The sequence below is a fragment of the Neofelis nebulosa genome, chromosome 14 (genome assembly GCF_028018385.1).
Source record: "Neofelis nebulosa isolate mNeoNeb1 chromosome 14, mNeoNeb1.pri, whole genome shotgun sequence".
Classification (NCBI taxonomy): Eukaryota; Metazoa; Chordata; class Mammalia; order Carnivora; family Felidae; genus Neofelis; species Neofelis nebulosa.
Window position 1 is genome coordinate 35,013,681 of NC_080795.1, and position 21,590 is coordinate 35,035,270.

General features: G+C 33.7%; 1 protein-coding gene across 3 annotated transcripts in view; it reads left to right on the forward strand.

Annotated features, from left to right (window-relative positions):
* The window catches only part of CNBD1 (cyclic nucleotide binding domain containing 1), a 458,767-nt gene that overhangs the window by 353,977 nt on the left and 83,200 nt on the right, over positions 1-21,590 (forward strand). For all 3 annotated transcript variants that reach the window (XR_009253278.1, XM_058698491.1, XM_058698492.1), the window contains 2 exons: positions 8,450-8,559; positions 10,385-10,535. Coding sequence is in view for 2 of the 3 variants with exons in the window: in XM_058698491.1 (XP_058554474.1) it covers positions 8,450-8,559; positions 10,385-10,535 (261 nt within the window). In the remaining variant the exon portion in view is untranslated. The remainder of the gene's footprint in view (positions 1-8,449; positions 8,560-10,384; positions 10,536-21,590) is intronic.

Here is a 21,590-nt window from a genome sequence, read left to right on the forward strand (position 1 = left end):
TCAGTTTTCGTTGAATCTACTGGGGGTCCTCTGTGTTTCCTGGATTTTGATGTCTGTGCCTTTCCCCAGGTTAGGAAAGTTTCTGCTATGATTTGCTCACATAACCCTTCTATCTCTATTTCTCTCTCTTCCTCTTCTGGGACCCCCATGATTCTGATGTTGTTCCTTTTTAATGAGTCACTGATTTCTCTAATTCTTAAATCGTGCTCTTTTCCCTTATCTCCCTCTCTTTTCTGCTTCATATTCTCTATAAGTTTATCCTCTATATCGCTGATTCTCTGTTCTGCCTCATCCATCCTTGCTGCTGCTGCATCCATCTGTGGTTGCAGCTCAGTTATAGCATTTTTAATTCCATTCTGACTATTTTTTACTTCTTTTATCTCTGCAGAAAGGGATTCTAATCTATCTTTGACTCCAGCTAGTATTCTTATTATCGTGATTCTAAGTTCTGGTTCAGATATCTTGCTTGTATCTGTGTTGGTTAAATCCCTGGCTGTCGTTTATTTGTGCTCTTTCTTTTGGGGTGAATTCCTTTGTTTTGCTATTTTGAAGGGAGAAAAGGAATTAGTGAGGTAGAAAAATTAAAATTAAAAAAAATAAAATAAAAACGAAAAATTAAGGAAACATTTATAATAAAAATAAAAAATAAAAATGAATTTTTCTCTTTCTGTATTCAAGAAAAATAAAATAAGTGAAAAAAGAGAAAAGAAAAAAAGAAATCGTTTGAAAATTTGAAAAAGTCAATACACTGTAGTAGACTAAAATAAAATGATGGAAGTAAAATAGAATTTTAAAAAATTTACATAAAAGCAAAAAATATAGTAAAAAAATAAAGAAAAATATTTTTAATAGAAATTGAAAGTAAAAGTTAAGTTTTTCTCTTTCTGCATTCAAGAAAAATAAAAGAAACAAAAAAGAGAAAAAAGAAAATGAACGAAGAAGAAAAGGAAATCATTTGAAAATATGAAAAGGTGAATACACTGAAGTAGTCTAAAATAAAATGATGGAAGTAAGATAGAATTTGAAAATTTTTCACAAAAGTAAAAAATACAGTAAAAAAATTAAAGAAAAATATTTTTTATAAAAATTGAAAGTAAAAATGAGTTTTTTCTCTTTCTGTATTCACAAAAAAGAAAAGTAGTGTAAAAGAGAAAAAGAAAGAAAGAAAATTGAATAGATGGACCTACTAACACATTGAAATAGCACTGAAACTATTCTGTTTTCCTGTAGAAGTCAGACTATGAAGCGCTTTATAGTCCATAAACAAAGTAGGTGGTGAGACTTGTGTTCTTGAAGAGCAAGGTTGGCCCAGTTGGGCAAGGCTCAGTGTAATGGCTCCGTTCTCCACTAGATGGCACTGGTAGCCTACTGGGGTGGATTGTTGGGGTGCCCATAGGTGCATATGTGCATGCATGGGTGCGGTGAAAATGGCATCACACAGCTACCCAGTCTCTAGTATCGTAACTCTGTTCTCCCTGATCAGCAATCGCCCACCCATCCTCTGTCTTCAGCTTTCGTGTCCTCCCCACTTCTTCACTGTCTGTGACCAAGCCCCAGGCACTACCTGTCTCCTGAGTTTTGCCTCAGATACGGCTGTTTTCCCGGCCCCTTACTTCTAAAGGACTGCGGCTTTGACCCATTCCGCCCCTCTGCAGAGGGTCTCAGCAAGCAATGGCCAAATGCCAGCTGTACCCAGGAACACTTGCAAGACCCTGCTGCTGCCAGTGCCCTGAGACTGTGGCCAGGTGCCAGCCGCCCCAGAAAAAGTTTGCAAGACAGTGTAGCAGCAGCTTTTCAGGGATTATGGAAAATCACAACACACATCTGGCACCAGGCTTCACCCTGTACGTTGCCACCTTGTCCCAGTACCAGCGAATGTGGCCGTTTTCTGGGGTCTGCTGGGACCAGGTGGCTTCAACAGCCTCTACCAAATGTCCTTCCAGCAGTGGAACTGCTTTTCCCCATGTGGCCTGATAACCTCCCGAACCCCACTCTGTTCCTGGGGATTCACCCTTCCCACCAGAGCACCACCAGGTATGGAGCTGCGGAGTTGCAGCATTTGCTCTCCCCTTGTTTACAGTCTTAATGGAATTTAAACCCTCTCCTTTCTCCTTTCTCCCTTTTTAGTTTAGTCCCTGTGGCTGTTTCCAATTTTTCACTTTCTCTCCAGCTATGTTTGGGGAGGGGTGCTTTTTCCATATTCTCCCTCCACCCCCAGTCTCCGTCTTCTCTCTGCCTGCAAAAGCAGCTCCTTGCCCACCACCAGCTTCTCTCTCCCCAAGTTCACCTCTCTACGCCATGTACCTGCTGAATTCTGTGGTTCAGGTTGTGCAGATTATTGTGTTAATCCTCCATTCAGTTTTCTAGGTTTGTAAGATGGTTTAGTGTTTGTCTGGCTGTATTTCATGGATGCGAGACCCACAAAAAACTTCCATGCTGTTCTGTCATCTTGGCTCCTCTCTGCCTCTCTCTCTTTTTTCCCCCCCAATGTTCATCTGTTTTGTTTCTTAAACTCCATGTATGAGTGAAATCATATGGTATTTTTAATCTCTCTGGCTGACATTTCACTTAGCATAACACACTCTAGCTCCATCCACAACATTGCATATGGCAAGATTTCATTCTTTTTTATGGCTGGGTAGTAGTCCATCATATAAATAACTTCCTTATCCATTCATCAGTAGATGGACATTTGGGCTTTTCCTATAATTTGGCTATTGTTGATAAGGCTGCTATAAACATCAGGGTGCATGTGCCCCTTTGAATCCATATTTTTGAAATTTTTTTAATGCTTATTCATTTTTGAAAGACAGAGAGAGACAGAGCACAAGCAGGGGTGGGGCAGAGAGAGAGGGGGACACAGAATCTGAAGCAGGCCCCAGGCTCTGAGCTGTCAGCACAGAGCCTGACACGGGGCTCGAACTCACGAACTGAGAGATTATGACCTGAGCCAAAGTCGGATGCTCAACCGACTGAGCCAACCAGGCACCCCTGAATCCATATTTTTGTATCCTTTGGGTAAATAAATACTTATTAGCACAATTGCTGGGTTGTAGGGTAGTTCTATTTTTAACTTTTTAAGGAACCTCCATATTGTTTTCCAGAGTGGCTACAACAGTTTGCATTCCTACCAGCAGTGTGAGAGGGTTCACCTTTCTCCACATCCTCACCAACACTTGTTGTTTCCTGTGTCATTAATTTTAGCCAGTATGACTGATGTGAGGTGATATCTCATTGTGGTTTTAATTTATATCTCCCTGATGATGACTGATGTTGAGTATCTTTTCATGTGTTTGTTAGCTAAAAATTTTAATTTATAGAAAATTTTTCACCTACCTGTAAATGTTCATAAAGGAAATTTATTGTAGCATATTTTTAACTAGCAAAACTTGGAACCATTTAAAAGCTTAAATTTAGAAAAAAATTATTGCATTTCTCTAAATTATGGTACCTCTACACCATGGGGTCTTAAAAATAATGTTTACACATAATGAAGTGGAAAGTTCACTAGAAAATATTGAAAGTATAAAATAAGAAGTAATTTAAAAAGGAAATCATACCACAGAATAATTTAAATGACATGAAGCATTTATTTTAAACTATGTGTGCTAAGCTGATGGAAAAATCTTAACATACGAGATAGGATTCAATGAAAATATTGTGGTAAATAAGGCATAATATATTAGTAAGAATGAGAGTAAGAAGTGTGACCTTTAGGAACATGAATACATCAAAAAGCCTCAAAGTGTATAGAGAAATAACTGATATGTTTATAGCAAGAAACAAGTGCCATAATCATTGAAGTTAACTCTTTATATACAGTCTTCTCAGGAACTGGTAGACCGAATAGATTAAAATTAGGGACAACTAGAAACTGAACGTTACAAATAAAGAATTCACGCCATTAGATATATGTAAAATTCCATATCCAAGAGCTGTGCCCCCTGCCGCATATAAGACGTAAGAAATATTTACAAAAATACATTATACATAGTGTTCACATAGAGTCAAGGGCAAGATAAACAAACCTTAGAAGTGTTTTTAAAAGGACAGCAAAAGTACAGTCCTAATTGTTTGGAAAGTTATATATTATTGTACCCCACTGATTAAAGGCTATTAAGAAAAACTGTCAACCATATAATAACAAAATCACTTTACTTTAAAATATGTGAAACATAGTTAAATCAGTAGATAAAAAAATGTGTGATGTTGAATACATCAGAAATCAAGAAAAAAGAAAAGTGAATGATCTAGGCATTTGACACCAAAGGTTTAGGAAAAAGAAAGCAAGCCCAAATAAAATTTGAAAAATAATAAAATAAGGAGAGAGATCAATGAACTATGAAACAATATCTGCACGGAACAGTGTTAGTTTTGAAATGAACTGCTGTTCAGAAAAAAATACCAATAGCCAGTAAGGAATTATTCTTCTCATGACTTCTGGTGTGACAATTGGAAAAAAATAGTTTTATTGGACTTATAACTAGTCCCTAGCATGTAATAAACAACAGAAATAAAAAGAACAATGCCTAATACTTAGTTTCTGTGAATCCTTCTGCTTTTTTTTCTATCTTATTTACCTTAAGTAATATCAAATTTGATTTTTCATAATGGTCTAGTGATATCCAGTTTTAAAATATGTGCCTAAGTTTTTGATGAGGAGCTTCAAAATATAATTTTTAAATAGAAATCAACTTTAATTCCTGAACATCAATGAATATAACCTTTATATAATAATAAAATTTCATCTATGTAATTCATGACTAGATCTTTTCACTTAATATTGTGTTATAATCCTTTGGATATTTCTTTTTTCTTTTTTTAAAAATTTTTAACATTTATTCCTTTTTTGGGAGACAGAGAGAGACAGAGTGAGTGGGGGAAGGACAGAGAGAGAGGGAGACACAGAATCCAAAGCAGGCTCCAGGCTCTGAGCTGTCAGCACAGAGCCCAACGTGAGACTCAAACTCAGAATCATGAGATCATGATGAGCCAAAGTCAGACACTTAACCGACTGAGCCACCCAGGTGCCCCTGGATATTTCTATGTTGTTTGTCATTTTCTATGTAACCCAAGAGGAAAGGGTATAGAGATAAGAACATTAATCTTGACCTCACTGACATAAATTCTTTGTAATGGGAAGCAGGATCCAAGGCCAAATAAGTAAAATTAGGAAACATAATGGGGGTGGGGAGGGATAGTTAAGTCTTTACAGGTAATTTGCATGATTCTTTTTCTAGTCAAAATAGTTGTATTTAAAATTTCTTACTTAAGTGGTGATACAAATTTTTGTAATATATTAAATTCAGACTCTTACCTAGATGAAAATGGTTTTTCTAGATTGTCTTCATTAAGATAAACATTTGCTACGATTATTATAAAGACCATACACATTATGCAGGTAGCAAATATCCCCCTCTATGGAATGAGACTGCCTCATAGATTTTGCTGTAGTGGTTCAGCTTTTCCATTGTTGCCTCGCCTTCAACGATGAACAATTTCCATGGTCTTTATCTTCTTTGATATTATATATGCTTCTCTATGATCTATACAGGGCTTGACTTTCAAGAAAAGATTTGCAGTAGTGCAGCTCTGGAAGTTTAAAATAATGGGCTTCTTTAGTGTCTGTTTAACTTTATCCTTTTCTTATAACAATTGCCAGGAGGCTCCATGCCTCCCTTTATTTTTATTTTCTTAAATTTTCTTTTCTTTTTACGTTTATGTATTTTTGAGAGTGAGAGACAGAGAGGGGGTGAAGGGGCAGAGAGAAAGGGAGACATAGAATATAAAACAGGCTCCAGATATTTTTTCTAGATTAAAATTTTTGGTGTCGTTTTGGGGGTGCCTGAGTGGCTCAGTTGGTTAAGCGTCCAACCTCAGCTCAGGTCATGATGTCAAGGTTGAAGAGTTTGAACCACTGCGTCGGGCTCTGTGCTGACAGCTCAGAGCCTGGAGCCTGCTTCAGATTCTGTGTCTTCCTCTTTTTGCCCTTCCCCTGCTCATGCCTGTCTCTCTCTCTCTCTCTCTATGTCAAAAATTTTATTTTAATTTTAGTGTCATTTTGTTTTATATAAGCTGAGGATGGTTAAGAACTTTAAATTTAAAATATTTTTAGAATACAATGTGTTCTTACTATAAATATACAGTGGGAATTATAAATAGTTCCTTCTTTCAAGTACTGGACAAGATAGTAAAAAAAAAAACAGTACCTTACCAAAAGCCAATAAAACAAGTTAGATTTTTCATATATTTTTAAAAAGTCAACACAAAGAAAATGAAAAAAACAAACAAACATAGTAACAGGGTCATTAATCCCTCGATTTGCAATACTGAATTCCTTGATCCATTTACAATCCAAAGATGTAACTGAACAGGGTGGTAAAATCACTTTGGAAAATGACAACTGTACTCAAGACAAAATAAGTCAGTCCTAAATGGATGCCATAGTGCTCTCTGTGGCCACGATTCCATTCCTGAGCCAAAGTCGGATGCTTAACCAAGGCCACCCAGGTGCCCTTGGCCAACGTTAGCCACCCAGGCGCCCTCCATGCCTCCCTTTATATCCTACTGATTGACCAAAAGAAGTAAAACAGTTATGTGATAGGCTCTAGTATCATACAACCTTTCCTCTATTATCATATAGCCTTTTGGTAGAAAGTACTCTGCTTTTCAGAATAGAATCTATGAGAAAATTTCTTCTTGTCTATGCAATTTACAAATAATTCTACAAACATACTTTACTTTTATATCTTAAGATAAATTTATAATATCAATGTTTGCCTGTAAGAAACACAGTATAAGACAGCAGAAGTGTTACCATAAATTTTTATTTAAGCAAAATAAATGATTGGTGACAGTAAAATAACCTTTTAATTTTTTAATTATAAATTTTGAGCTCTGAATATTATGTGAGTAAAGGGAGATAACATATTCTCATAAACATGTCAGCAAAATAATTGAAACGCTACTTGATTTATAGTAAAGTATTTTCCATTGTAAACTGGCATTCATTTTTTTTGCCTATGGTAAATTATGTTTACCAATTGTCACCTTGTTCTTTTTTAGCCATAATTTTTAAAGAGCTATGCTATTCTCTAGCTAGTTTTCAATAACACCAATATTTTTCCTTGTGCTGATATATACTCTATGAAATGAATGCTTTTGAGTAATTGAAAATACTTTTTAATTGTCTACTTTATAAAATCGCAAGAAAGATACACATATATCTTTATATTTATGTTATCACTTTTGTTTGGGATTTTCAGAAAAAAATATTGATATGTTTTAAAATCAACAAATCTGAAAGTCAATTTGAAATAGTAACTTTAATACATATAAATTCAGTCTATTTTATTATTTAAATTACATTTTATTGATAACTTAACGTTACTTAGGTCAGATGTCTTTTAATTTATATTGCTTTGTAACCCATTGATATTTGTAAAGGTATTATCCAGTTCACCTTCAAGTATATCTTGGCCTTAGGGTGGCTTCACAAATTTGAGAAAATAGTGATGATAATAATAATTAAATGATTTGTTATGCAATACTATATGCCAAAACTTAAGGTTAAGTACTTTATATACACTTAATTACCATGTGTCGAGTATAGAACAGCAACTCCCAATTTTTCTATCTTAAAGATGAAAAACTTAAAGCTTAGAGAAGTTGTATAATTTATCTAAGGTTGCTTAAGAAGTGGCAAGGGCACCTGGGTGGCTCAGTTGGTTCAGCGTCCAACTTGGGCTCAGGTCATAATCTCAGGATCTGTGAGTTTGAGCCCCGCATCTGGTTCTGTGCTATCATGATAGCTCAGAGCCTGGAGCCTGCTTCGGACTTTGTGCCTCTGTCTCTGTTTCTCCCCCACTCACCCTCTGTTTCTGTCTCTCTCAAAAAAAAAAAAAATAAATAAACACTAAAAAAAAAAAAAAAAAAAAAAAAAAGAAGTGGCAGAGTAGAGTTTTAAACCAAACCATTATGGCCTCAAAGCCACTGCTTTTAACCACTGCTATATTTAGTAGAATGCCTGGCCTGGATCAAGGCATAGGCTCCAGGGAGGCAACAGTTAAATATTCAGGGATTTTGTGAGCTGGTTGTTAAGCCACTAGCAATTTAAAATTAGCCATGGTAGGAATATTAACACAATAACAATCAGTAAATGCTAAAAATTGGGATTTGTCCCACACTTTCGTCTCCTCCACCTGATAGTTTACTAGCATACTGTTGCCTTTACTGCCAAAGTTTCGTCAATATTTACTTATGTATTAGGTTACAGATAGAAGTAAAAGATGTAAATTTGTCATTTTCTGAGTACTACCTATAAACTGCCATCCATTAAGAAATTTTCCACTAATAGTTACTGAATTAAATGTCATCTTTTATTGTCATATCTAAAATAATTTTGTATAGAGAAGAGTGTAAAATAATGAATTGTCTCTTTTATTTTCAGTGATAGTGGAAAGTGGGAAGATAATTTCTTTTGTGGCTTATATTAATTCTGGATATTGTAATATTTATAGAAATATTGTAGGACTTATGAAACTACAACCAAAAAAAGTGGTAAGTTTTAAACTTATTTATTCTCTTTAATGATAATTTAATACAACCTAATTATTGCATAGTTGTTGTTAGTTTGTCTTGTGGAATTTGTGTTCAATTTTTTTTACTATTTTTTATTGTTTCTTTTCACTGAATTATAAGATACAGGAATGTAAGATAAGTTGTAAATTGAGTTGTAAGACATAGGAATGACTAGAAGCACATTAAGAGATGCTTAACATCTTTATTCCTCAGAAAAATGTAAATTAAAACCACAACAAGGTATCACTTCAAGCATATCAGATTGGCTGAAATACACCTAACAAATGACTCAGAAATTCTACTCTAGATATTTACTCAAGAGAAATAAAAATATACATCTACAAAAAGACTCACAAAGTCTTCATAAGCCAAAAACTGTAAGTAATCTAAATGTCCACTAACAGTTGAATGGATAGAAACATTGTAATATATTCATACAATGGAATGCTACACCTCAATAAAGAAAGCTAATGATGCATACAAGAATATGGATGAATCTCAAAGCATTAGGTTGGGCAAAAACATCAAACCCAAAAGACTGCAGGCTGCATAATTCCAGTTTTATGAAGTTCTAGAACAGGCAAAACACTAATGCAGAGTGATAAAAAAAAAAGTTAGAACTAATCTTTTTTTGGTTGGTCAGTCAGTCTTCAATGGAGTTCAATTTAATATGTAAACTTAGTTGAATTTTGCTATATCAGTTATATTTAGTGTGAGGATTTGCCATTTATATAAATGGCAGTTCTTCAAGTGAGATACTGCTTTTAACCCCAGGATACTTATTAAAGTCTTTCACCTCTTCTGAGTCCCTGTCATGTCATACTCTGCGAGCTACATTCTTTTTTTTTTTTTTTTAAACTTGCTACTCATCAACTCATCCCTGTTTTCCATGGTGTTGAGGTCTCTCTGAAAAGATAATTTGGACTTTCTTTTTTTTTTTTTTTTTTTTTTTTTTTAATTTATTTATTTATTTATTTATTTTTTAATATATGAAATTTACTGTCAAATTGGTTTCCATTAATTTGGACTTTCAACCTTTTCCTCCAGAGATATGCATACTGAAAACCTGTAGGCCCTCTTCCACTGTTTCTAATTTGGGCCTAAATTGCTAGTTCCCTGGATCAAACTCTCTTTCCATGTTTCTTTCTTATTTAAATAAGAAAGTCTGCATGGAATTCCATCTCAGCTATTAATTCTATCAGTTCTGGTCCTGGCATCTGTGCTTATTTTTTTATTCTCTGTTAGTCCACCCATGCAGCTGGGGCTGAGCTAACAAATGGTAGTTCACAAAACATTCAAAGCTAAACTCTATTTACAAAATGCTATCCTAGGACCTTGAAAAAGGGAATGAGCTCAACGTTTCCTAGACTTCTTGGTGGATTAAAAAATTAGGGGCACCTGAGTGGCTCAGTTGGTTGAGCTTCCAACTCTTGATTTTGGTTGGGTTCATGATCCCAGGGTTGTGGGATCCACCCCTATATCAAATAAACTCTCTTTCTCTCTCCCTTTGCCTTTATCCCCCAACTTGTGCTCTCTTTCTAAAAACAAACTTAAAAAATTAATTCATAGATCACTAAGTGACAGTACTTTCAATTACCTTAGATATGGTGAAGTTGTCTATCAATTAACTACTGTTCTATATAGTTTAACTACATGCGTAAATAACTTTTCTCTGATTTGAATGAAATTGCATTTTAAATACAATATACAAAATGTTTTATGAACAGTGAATTCTGATGATAACAGTATTTATCATTGTGTGAAATTGGTTTCATTGAACATCTATTATCTATATCTTTTACAGAAAAAAAATCAAAAACTTGTTTGTATGGGCAAACTTAATGAGAAGGAATCCTTTGGTGAGATTAGTGTTCTTCTTCAAGTTCCTTTCACATGCACAATAGTTACTGGAAAAGAGGTTGAGATGGCAATCATTGAAGATAAGGACCTATTTGGTAAGTACATACATGTCTTTTATACCATTTTATTTGATGAGTTTTTGGCAATCATGGATATATTTCACAGAAATATTAGGACACTCAAGTAAGTATGTGTGTATATATTTTATTTACATAAGCAGTATACCTGTAAATAGCCTCCTTTAACACCTCATGGTCTGTCTGATTTGACTGTGCCACTTTTAGAATGTATTAACAGTTTTTTCTGCTAATTCCCAAATTACCATTAATGGCAACATTCCTTTCCTTTATGAAGTATCTTTTGGTTTGTCATCTCTACAAATATTGCTTCTATGTTTCTGGTTCAGGTCAAGGTATACTATCTTCCAGTGTACAACCTAGATCAAGTGTATATGAAGATCATGACTTGTGGTGTTTGAACCTTTATCTGAAATTCTAGCATTCTGAAAATATTAAAATAATAATCTTTTAATATTCATGCAGCCACCTGTATTTGGTCCTTCAAACATTATACTCAAGTAGTATATGCACTTGACTATGAAGGATAAATGAATAGGGTTAATAAGTAGTGACATAATAAGATATTAAAGAAAGGTAAAATTTTTGTATAATAAAACTAAGAATATCAAACATCAGATAAAAGATAAAAAAGGAAAAAATCATAGAAATTAACATCAGTGAGAAATTTGCTTTAAATAAACATTGTCAATTAGAAACACTTTCATGATTATCCATGTATGATTGACTGAATCCCTTTGTCTTGCATTTCAAGGTTTTTTTTAAATGTTTTTTAGGAAATATTTACTCTCTACTTGCTTAACTGTAATTTTGCTTAACTTCAAACCCATATATCTGTTCCTAAAAAAGTTATAAATTTGAAATAGCATTGACTAATTTTCTTTGCTTCTGTGACATTCAAATAGAAACCCTCCTCAAGGTAAATATCACTTAAAAATAAATACTAACCACCAATTAAAATTTCAATATTCTCACTTGTTATAGGCTAGGTTTTTCTTTTCCTATACTAATAATGTTAACTGGTGCAAGGCAAATACACTGTGGACTCATTTATGTAAATCAACATTTCACACATGAAATTACTGCTTTCAAGCATGTATTAGAATCTTCTTTGCTGCCTGGCAATCTAAAATTAAAATAGATGGCTTAGTATAAGCTTTCGTTGCATTTTTTATGTGTGCTGTCCATACTTAAAATTCCCTTCTATGTTTTGTTCATTTAGGACTGATGTTATAAAACTGCTGACATGTTGTGTGCCTAATTAAACATTTCCTAGACAGAAATGTTCTTACGGACTATATTTTGCTTGTTTTGTCATGACTTATAAGAAAATAAAATATTTTACAGTTGGCCTTTTAGCAACACAGGTTTGAATGGTGTGGGTCCATGTTTACATGGATTTTAGAGAGACAGAGTGCTAGTGGGGTAGGGGCACAGAGAGAGGGAGACACAGAATCTGAAGCAGTCTCCAGGCTCTGAGGTGTCATGACAGCACAGAGGCGGACGCTGGGCTCAAACTCATGAACCCTGAGATCATGACCTGAGCTGAAGTGGGACACTTAGTGGACTGAGACACCCAGGCACCCCTATTTTTGCATTTTCATATCCTTATCATCTGATATATGAATCCATCTCTGTAAAATAGCGTAGGGAAGAATTTAAGAGAAAGTAAAATGTGCTTTAAAAAATATCACGTTGATGAGAAATGGAAGCATTAAAATAGAATAATAAACATGAGCAAAACCCAGAATATGTCAGCTTGTAATCAGGATGGTATTGTTATTATTTGGTGTATTACACTGTATTTAGGAATAATTGTTTATTTTTGAGGTGGTCCATTAAAAAGTAAATAAAACCAATGTGCTCTGACAGAATCCTCAGTCATATGTAGATTACACTGCCTATGCTTTCTAATAATATCAAATATTGTTAAACATACTATTTCTTTTTAGAATTGTAAATGTATTACTGGAAAACCAAATTAGAGTTCATATCTTTTCTCAAGTATACAAGTCACCCTATTTGTTCCCACATAAATCATATTAAAGGGCCAACATTGCTTAAATGATCCAGTTTATCAACGATATTTAGTAAATACCTAAAGGGAACAATGCATTCACCATACCTACCTGGGGATAGGTAGAACAGAATTTAAGAAACATGAGAGATTGCATAAATGTTAAATACTTTATCTGGAGAATTATATATATAACTATCTGTGTATAATCATAAAAGAAGCCATGCAATAATTAGTTTTGAAATATTTAAAAATACTTGAAGAGTGATTTCTTTGTTCATTTAGGTTGTTGACTTTTGGAAGAGAGGAAATAATTTGTTTTGCAGTTTATGTACATGCTTCTCAGACATTACCTTGAGCACCTAAATAAAAATGAAAACAAATATTATTAAGTTTAAGCAAATATGAATATGCTCTTTTTATATAATGCCACTGGGAATATAGTTTATCAGATTATTTTTATGAAGGTAATATATTTTGTCCAGATTCAGAATTTATACTTCAAGTCATTTAGATTAAAATTATGAATACCAACTATTTCAATTTTACTGATATCAGAAATTCTTATCCTACCATTAAAACAAGTATACTACTTTTGTAATGAAAAAGAATTTCTTTTCATATAAAAAATGAATTAACACTGTTTTTAATTATATCTCATTCAACTATTCATGACTGAAAAAATAAAGGATAGCAATAGATTTAAATTGTCTTTCCCAAAAGGAAAATTTCAATTCCAAGATGACATTGCTACAAACTCTCTGAAAGTTTGTTTTTAAAGGGAAAGAATGTCCAAAGACCTTTATCTCTGATAATGATTCTCTTAATCAAAAGCCTAGGAAACTAGTTTTTTATTTACTGTAGATAGGTCTTTCAGACATTTTAGGAGCTATGAATACATTCTATCAAAAATATCTATTTCCCAGTCCATCAGTATTTCTCCTTCTTGCTGAGGCAAGTTATAACCAGGTGTCTCCTTGATAACAATGTTAATCAGAAGAGCCAAAACCTTTGCACAATTTGCCAGAGTAAATATGCTTCCCTTTCCTTTGTTTTTTGTTTTTTGCTGTATGATAAAATTTTGATATAAAAATACATTTTCCAAAGGGGCGCCTGGGTGGCGCAGTCAGTTAAGCGTCCGACTTCAGCCAGGTCACGATCTCGCAGTCCGTGAGTTCGAGCCCCGCGTCAGGCTCTGGGCTGATGGCTCAGAGCCTGGAGCCTGTTTCCGATTCTGTGTCTCCCTCTCTCTCTGCCCCTCCCCCGTTCATGCTCTGTCTCTCTCTGTCCCAAAAATAAATAAAAAACGTTGAAAAAAAAATTTTTAAAAAAATACATTTTCCAAGTTAAAAATAAGGTATGACACTTAAAAGTATTTTTTTCTCTTACGAATCTTTTTTGCTCATTACGAATGTTGTTAAAACAAATATGAAAATTAATTTGAATAAAATTTTTGTTTTATTTTGGGTTTTCATGGACAAAGCTTTGAGTGAAAATATTATATTTCATATAATTGTCTCACAGTATATCATTTTATTCCATTAAGCATGTTATAAATATATTGAAGAACTGTTTTGTTAATGATAAAACCAGCCACATATTTTTAATATCTTGCAGATATTTAAAAGTAGTTGTTTCTTAATGAATTAGTTTATCCCATGAAAATATCATGAAACTAATAATGCGTCTTATTTTGATTGATTGAGTTCCATTTTCCTTAGTCCTCAAAATCATATTGAAATTTAAAAGAGCCCAGGCGTGCCTAGGTGGCTCAGTTGGTTGAGCATCCGACTTCAGCTCAGGTCATGATCTCTCAGTTGACAAGTTCGAGCCCTGTTTCGGGCTCTGTGCTGATAGCTCAGAGCCTGGAGCCTGCTTCAGATTCTGTGTCTCCCTCTCTCTCTGTCTATATCCCACTCAGCTCTGTCTCTCAAAAATAAAGATAAACATTAAAAAAATTAAAAAAAAAAATAAAAGATCCCAATAGGTAGCATTCCTTTTATTTGCCTGAATTCCGAAGCAAATGAGAACAACACAAAAGAATAGAGTAGAAGGGAGATCAAAATAGCAGCTTTATCACTGATAGAAACTGGAGAATGTAGTTCTCGTATCTGTAGACTAGAGTCCTAATCCTAAACACCAAAATTCACCTGGATTACCTAGAGTCATTAGCAGTGATCAACAACCAGATATCTTCTCACACAGACGATAGGGCAGGGTTTCCCAGTAGAAATTATGGAGAAGCAGGAAGAAACACCCTTCTTGGTAGACAAACTGGATCCCAAGGGGAGGTGGAGAGGAAATGTTAGAATTCAGTGTCTCAATCTTTGTTCCAGGCTAGGAATGATTGACATGGCAGAAAGAGGACGCAAATGTTAAATTTTTCATAATCCTGCCTCCTGAAGAAGTCAACAATAAATATTTCCTCTAATACTCTGCAGAAATCCCCACAGCCACTGGGTCATTGTCTTGAACATTGGAATAAACCATTTCATTGCATTCTACATATGACATGTACACTCTTGGAGTTGAGAAAAGTTGTAATACTACCAATACTACCAATACTACCAATACTATCAATTCTTCCTCCTAATTACCCCTTAAATTTTCTTGCCATATCTTAGTTCATAATTTAATTATCTTCTACCTAGATTTTCCAGTAGCCACTTAAGTAGTCTCCCTGTCTCTAGCTTTGTTATTTCTAATCCATTATTCATATAGTCCCTAATTAAATTGCTACAATGCAAATCTGTTAGTCTTTCCCCTACTTAAAGCCTTTCATTGACTCCCATCATCTATAACAGTTCTTCTTAATATCTTCATCATAGAACACATAAAAATGTGATATTTTAAAGAAATTTAGGGCAAATAGAGGAAAATACATTGCTCTCAATCTAAGTTATGATTTATCAGACTCCTGCATCTCAATCCCTTTTAGCTGCACCAGGACTGAGGAGATCATCCGTGTCTCACTGACCTTAAGCCTTTTGTTAAACACTGATTGAGAAGCTCTGAACTCTATAGAAAGTTGAAAGTTCTTAAGAGGGCTTAAGATCCATTGCAATATGGGCTCTGCCAGGCCGCTTATCTCTTCATTCTTACTACTTAACTGCTCATCAATATTGAGCTAAGTATAATTTCTGTAAAAGGGTATGTTGTTTTATGCTTCTAAGCCCTTTGTCTATTCTATTGCATTTCTCTGAAATGAGTTTTCTCTCCTTTACCAGCTGGAAAACCATTATTTTTTTTAAGCTGGAAAACCATTATTTATCCTTCTAAATTCCAAGTATTAGAATTTACCTGTTTCCAGGAAATTTCTCCTTATAAACATGCTTCTTGCTACACATACTACAGTATTTTATTGTATATATACACATCTGCTTTTCCTAATAAACTTTGAGTTCAAAAGACAACATTCACAATAGATGCTCAGTAAGTGACAACAAAACAGAGGCCTCCTCCTCTGTAAAGTTGTAACTGATGACTTTAGATCATGGTGACCCTTTGACACATTGACAGTCATTTAAAATACACAATAAATGCCTTACTGAATATAATTCTTTTATTGTATTGTATTATATTCCTTTTTATGACTAGTAGTATACAATTTCCAGTTCATTCATTATTTATTTCTTATCCTGCTAATTGGATTATAAATTTCTTTACGTCAAGGAACATGCCATTGTTAATTTTTCTATCCCATAGCACCTAGATTCTTTATGGATAGTCAATACTTTTTAATATTTTTTCACAAACCTATTGATTTCCAAATATCTCCATAAAGTCTAAGTTAGTTTTATGGTTAGTGGTTGCTATTGACATTGCCTCCAAGATGGGTTTTTTTGGAAGATCATGTTAGGGAGAAAATATCTATGATTTAATAAACATGGATGGCACTGAAAATTAAATAAAAATAGTTCTTTGTTAAGTGATACTATTGTGTCCACAAATAAATGGTCTACTTCATTCTCTGATACTCATACATATCAATAATCTATCTCATTAAAAGTCCTAGGCTTTTAGGGTGCGTGGGTGTTAAGCATCTGACTTCAGCTCAGGTTATGATCTCATGGTTCATGAGTTTGAGTCCCGCAGAGGGTGAGCTCGACTCCCCCATTGGGTGAGCACAAGCCCCACTTTGGCTGAACACAAGCATGCCCTGCTTCGGATGAGATCCACTTCTCTCTCTCTGTTTCTCTCTAGCTCTGCCCCTCGCTCACTTGTGCCCCCTCTCTCTCAAAAAAAAATGTTTAAAAAATAAAATAAAATACCTAAACTTTTATATGGCAAAAATTTTTAAGTTTTTATTTAAATTCCAGTTAGTTAATATATAGTGTAATATTACTTTCAGGTGTACAATATAGTGATTCAACACTTCCATACAACACCAGGTGCTCATCACAAGTGCCCTCCTTTGTTCCTATTTAACTTATCCCCCCACACACACACCTCAATTCTGCTAACCATCAGTTTGTTCTCTATAGTTAAGAGTCTGTTTCTTGGTTTGCCTCTTTCTTTTCTCCCTTTGCTCATTTGTTTTGTTTCTTAAATTCCACACATGAGTGAATTACAGCAAAATTCTTAACGATATGTTTAATCAATTCACATATATATATTTTTTTAGATTTCCAGAACAAGTTTTCTTTATGTGTGAGATGGCATGCTTCCTTTTTGTAAACAATGTAATCAATGATATTTTCCACTTTTCTTAGATTCCCAGAAATTGGTAACTAATTAATTGTGGTAACTTCTTTTACCTAGTAAACTCACACTAGTATTTCTGTCCTTCCCTCCCTAATTTTCATTTCTGCTACTTTAATCAATTTTTAGTTATGACTATATATTTACCTTATTACAGATTCTTTTTTAGTACATATGTTATAAATTTTAAAAATATGTAACTATCAAGTATGTGATTTAGAAGTAGATGGATAACATCTTTCAATAATAAAGACAGAATTTACTTCTTTTGACTAATGGGTTTAGCTATTGGCTGGTGTTTTTTTCTCAAGAAAAAAATCAAGTGTTATTGGAAACTAGACTTTTCTAATGATGATCAATGACCAGTAACACTTCTACTGACCCTGAATTATAAAAGTATCAGCTCAATGGGTTTAGGTCAATCCACTATCCATATAGGTGATATTGAAATATAGTTGACCCTGACTATAAATAACAAAATCTGACATTCAGCCAGGCAGAATTTTGGGTTAAAGGCATTTATCAAAAGCAGAGTTAATGATGCATCTCTTGCTTGCCTGGACATGAAGCATTTTGATAACAATAATTAGTTCAATTTTAGTCCTTAACCTTCATAGGTTTTGATTCTTTAATCCTGTAACTATATGAACCTTAATCTTGAATTTACTTTCAGCAGGGAATTTGAGTGACAGGTCTTGCAAAGTTAAAGTTAATGTGTTATATTTACTTAGAAAATGTTTTGTATACTTCACATTTGTGATTTTTAAATAAAAGGAAAATATTATAAATTTTTGGCAAATAGGAAATTACCATGCCATACAGAGTGCCTTGCTGGCTTAACAGACAATACAAATTAATCAAATATGAAATTCACTCCAAAGATTGATGAGAACCCAGTATTTCTTAAATGTGTTTTTAGAATTAGTTCACATAAAACATCACATCAAGTTTCTCTGTAAATTCTATGCCTCAATATATCTGCAGACTCCAAATCTATGTATATACCTATGTAATTGTATAAAGTTACATTACATTTTTTGATAACTTTTAATATTTATATTGGAAATGCTTACTTAATTGTTATAGTCTACAATACTTTGCATCTAACTAATTCAACATTACAGCTTCTGATCATTCTAACCACACTTTCATAGTATATATTTTATGTTCTTTTGGTTATTGATATTATTTGGCAAATCTAATCACTGAAAAAATCCTGATCCCTTATAAAACAATTCGTGGAAAAGACAATCAGAATGTAGACAATATTGTATCCCATCAACAGGCACATGGCAGTTATATCTAGTATGTTATATACCCACTGAAATGTGATAATTAAAATGAATTATTTCCTCTGCACTTCATCTGTCTTGTATTGTGGCATAGTGTTTTTCTAAAGAATTTCTGATATTGCATCTTAACTGATGAATAAATATTGACTACTTGTATCACTTACGTAACTTGATAAAATCACTTCTATTTATAGAGCAATGCACAAATGATAAAAATATTGCATTTTAAAATTTGATCCTTGAACCAGGATTTTTTTTGAACCAAGATTTTAATAACAATAATTTTAGTAAAAGAAACTATAATTGAGGACTTTTGTTCCCACTTTTGATATTATTTTCCTCTACCATGTTCTAGACTGGCATACCTGTATGGCAGAACTGACTAGAAGTTTAGCAATCTCCCTTTTCTCTTCCTGAGCACAAAGGAAGGTTAAGTTCCCCAGCCTCTCTTGCAGTTAGGTTGGAACCATGCAACTGGCTGTGACTAATAGAATAAAGGGAAATTATTTTAGCCTGGCCATGAAAGATACAATCTCCTATGATCTCACTCGCTGTCTGAAAGTGAAGTGCTCCAAGATAGCAGAATCACATGATGGTGGGAACCATGGACTCTGGGATCCTTTTCTTGGATGGAACTTCCCAAAAGAATAGCTCAGCCAGGAACATCTGTATTAGACTTCGTGCAAGTGTCAAATAAACATTTGTTGAATTAAGCAACCACGATTTTGGTTTGTTTGTTATAGCAACTAGCAAGTGCTACCTTGAGTCATACAACGGGCAAAAATGCAAAATTTTCTGAGGAGTTCTTAGAAAAGTAAAAATTTCCAAATTAAGACATTAAATGAATATCCTTTTCATGATTATTCTTTTATTCTTAACATCTAGAAATCTACTGAAAAAGAGTTTCAAGACACAATTAGGAATAAGAATATATGTGTGCATAAAGAAGGTATAGGCTAACTTTTAGAATAAATTTTAAAATTATTTTTGGATAATGTCATTAAAATATCACATAGGCAAGAGATAGCAGAAACATTAACTCAGTTCTTTTAAAAAATTAATATACTTTTAAAATTCACTGATAAAATCTTTTAAAAACATCTTATAAGATACTTATATATTTCCAGAACATATTCAATGCTATAGAATATACTGTGTGGTGGCAGTTAACACAGAAAGAAGTTAAGTCGAATTTAGTACATTTTGAAGAGAAAGAAAAAAGTTAGACAAATCAAAAATCAAAATAAGCCTCATTAGACTATATCAGATCCACCAATACCTAATAGAAAATGACCCAGAAATATTTGCAGACAAGGTTATCAGTAAATCTACTGAGAGAATTTACAATGGCCATCTTTTCCAAAGGCAGACAATTCATTATAAGTAAGTCTTTATATTCAGTGTAAGTATTCTACAGTCTTTTTTCTTAGGATGTAGTATTATAGTGACTAATTAAGGCTATTAGATTGAAATCTTGGCTTAGAAACCATTTCAAAGTCTCAAAGAAAATAATGAAATACATTATAACATGCAAGACAAAATTTTTGTCTTTTATTTTTTAAATGCCTTTTCTCATATAAAATCCCACAAAATTGGTTATAGTTACCATTTATTAGAAGTTAAATTTGTTTTAAAAATTTTAAGGTCTATTCAAAGTGATACTGGATCCCTTTCTTAATACTTTCCTGATCTGCCTCTAGGAAGTGCATTCATGATTCTATGTCTATTTTAAGACCTTGGATCTATCTGGATCTCTACTAGTAAGAGATACATAGATCTCTTGGCGGAGGGATTGCACTTTCTCTGTACACATTTAATAGTTTACTATTTAATTATATATGCTGGCTTCTGAGGGATGTCTAGGTGGCTCAGTCAGTTAAGCATCTGACTCTTGATTTTGGCTCAGTTCATGATCTCACAGTTCATAAGATGGTGCTGACAGCACAGAGCCTGCTTGGGATTCTTTCTCTCTCTCTTTCTTCCCCTCCACCCCTCTTGCATGTTCTCTTGCTCTCTCCAAAAAATAAGTAAATATTTAAAAATATATACTTATATACTGGCTGCTGAGAGTCTTTTATGTTCTATTGTTGTGCTTCGCTGTTGTGCTATATCTTTCCAATAGGTTTATTCAGTCTTTAAAACAATGCTTTTGTGTTGGTATTTTATTGGAGTTGAAAAAATGGAAAGATATTAAAAATAACAGAATGTCTGAAGATAAATTAACAAATTTTCATACAAATCATCTTTATAGGGATTAGAACTAAGGTGCTTTGGGAATGTGGATTTTTACCTAGAAATCAAAAGCAAATTGTGTCAGAAAGTGCATGGGGAGAAGGCATGTACTCAGTTGGTGAATCAGAGAAGTTATATGGAGGATCAGGAATGTATAATTAGAGAAAAAGAGTTAGGACTCCATAGTTTATCTGGGCAACACAATGTCAAGAAATGGGCTTAAAGTTTATGTGGAAAAATGGGTAATGATCTTGTCAAAGTGCTTGAAAAATCAAAATGGAGCAAGGTCAATAAAATAGAGTTCGGTTGTTTGCCAAAATCTTTGGTGACTGAGATGCTGCCTACATGCTTATACAGAGTCTGATCAGCATCCAACTCAAAAGGTGAGTTCATATAACTCTGCAGGCAGAGGAATTTCTTGTCACCTGGTCACAATGAATAATTCAAGGAGAAATGAGGAAGGTATTTTTTGCCAACTTACATATTTACAAATGAGGGTTGCGTAAAGCATGTCCAAATTCATTCATCCATGCATCCATCATCCAGTCAGTTAACAAATAATTTTGAGCACTTACATTATCCAGGGCACTCTTTCAGGTGCTAAGGGAATGACACCCGAAAAGAACCCTAATCCCATCAGTTCATATTCTAATGAGAGAAGAGATACACAATACATAATTGAACAAACACAAAAATGAGAAAGTTCTTTTAGTTAAGTTTATTAAACTTGTTTTATAGAAGAGGAAACTAGAGCATATATAACTTAAGTCACTTGCATAATTACAACAGTTTGTAAGGGGTAGACCCAGAATTCGGATCCAAGATAATAAC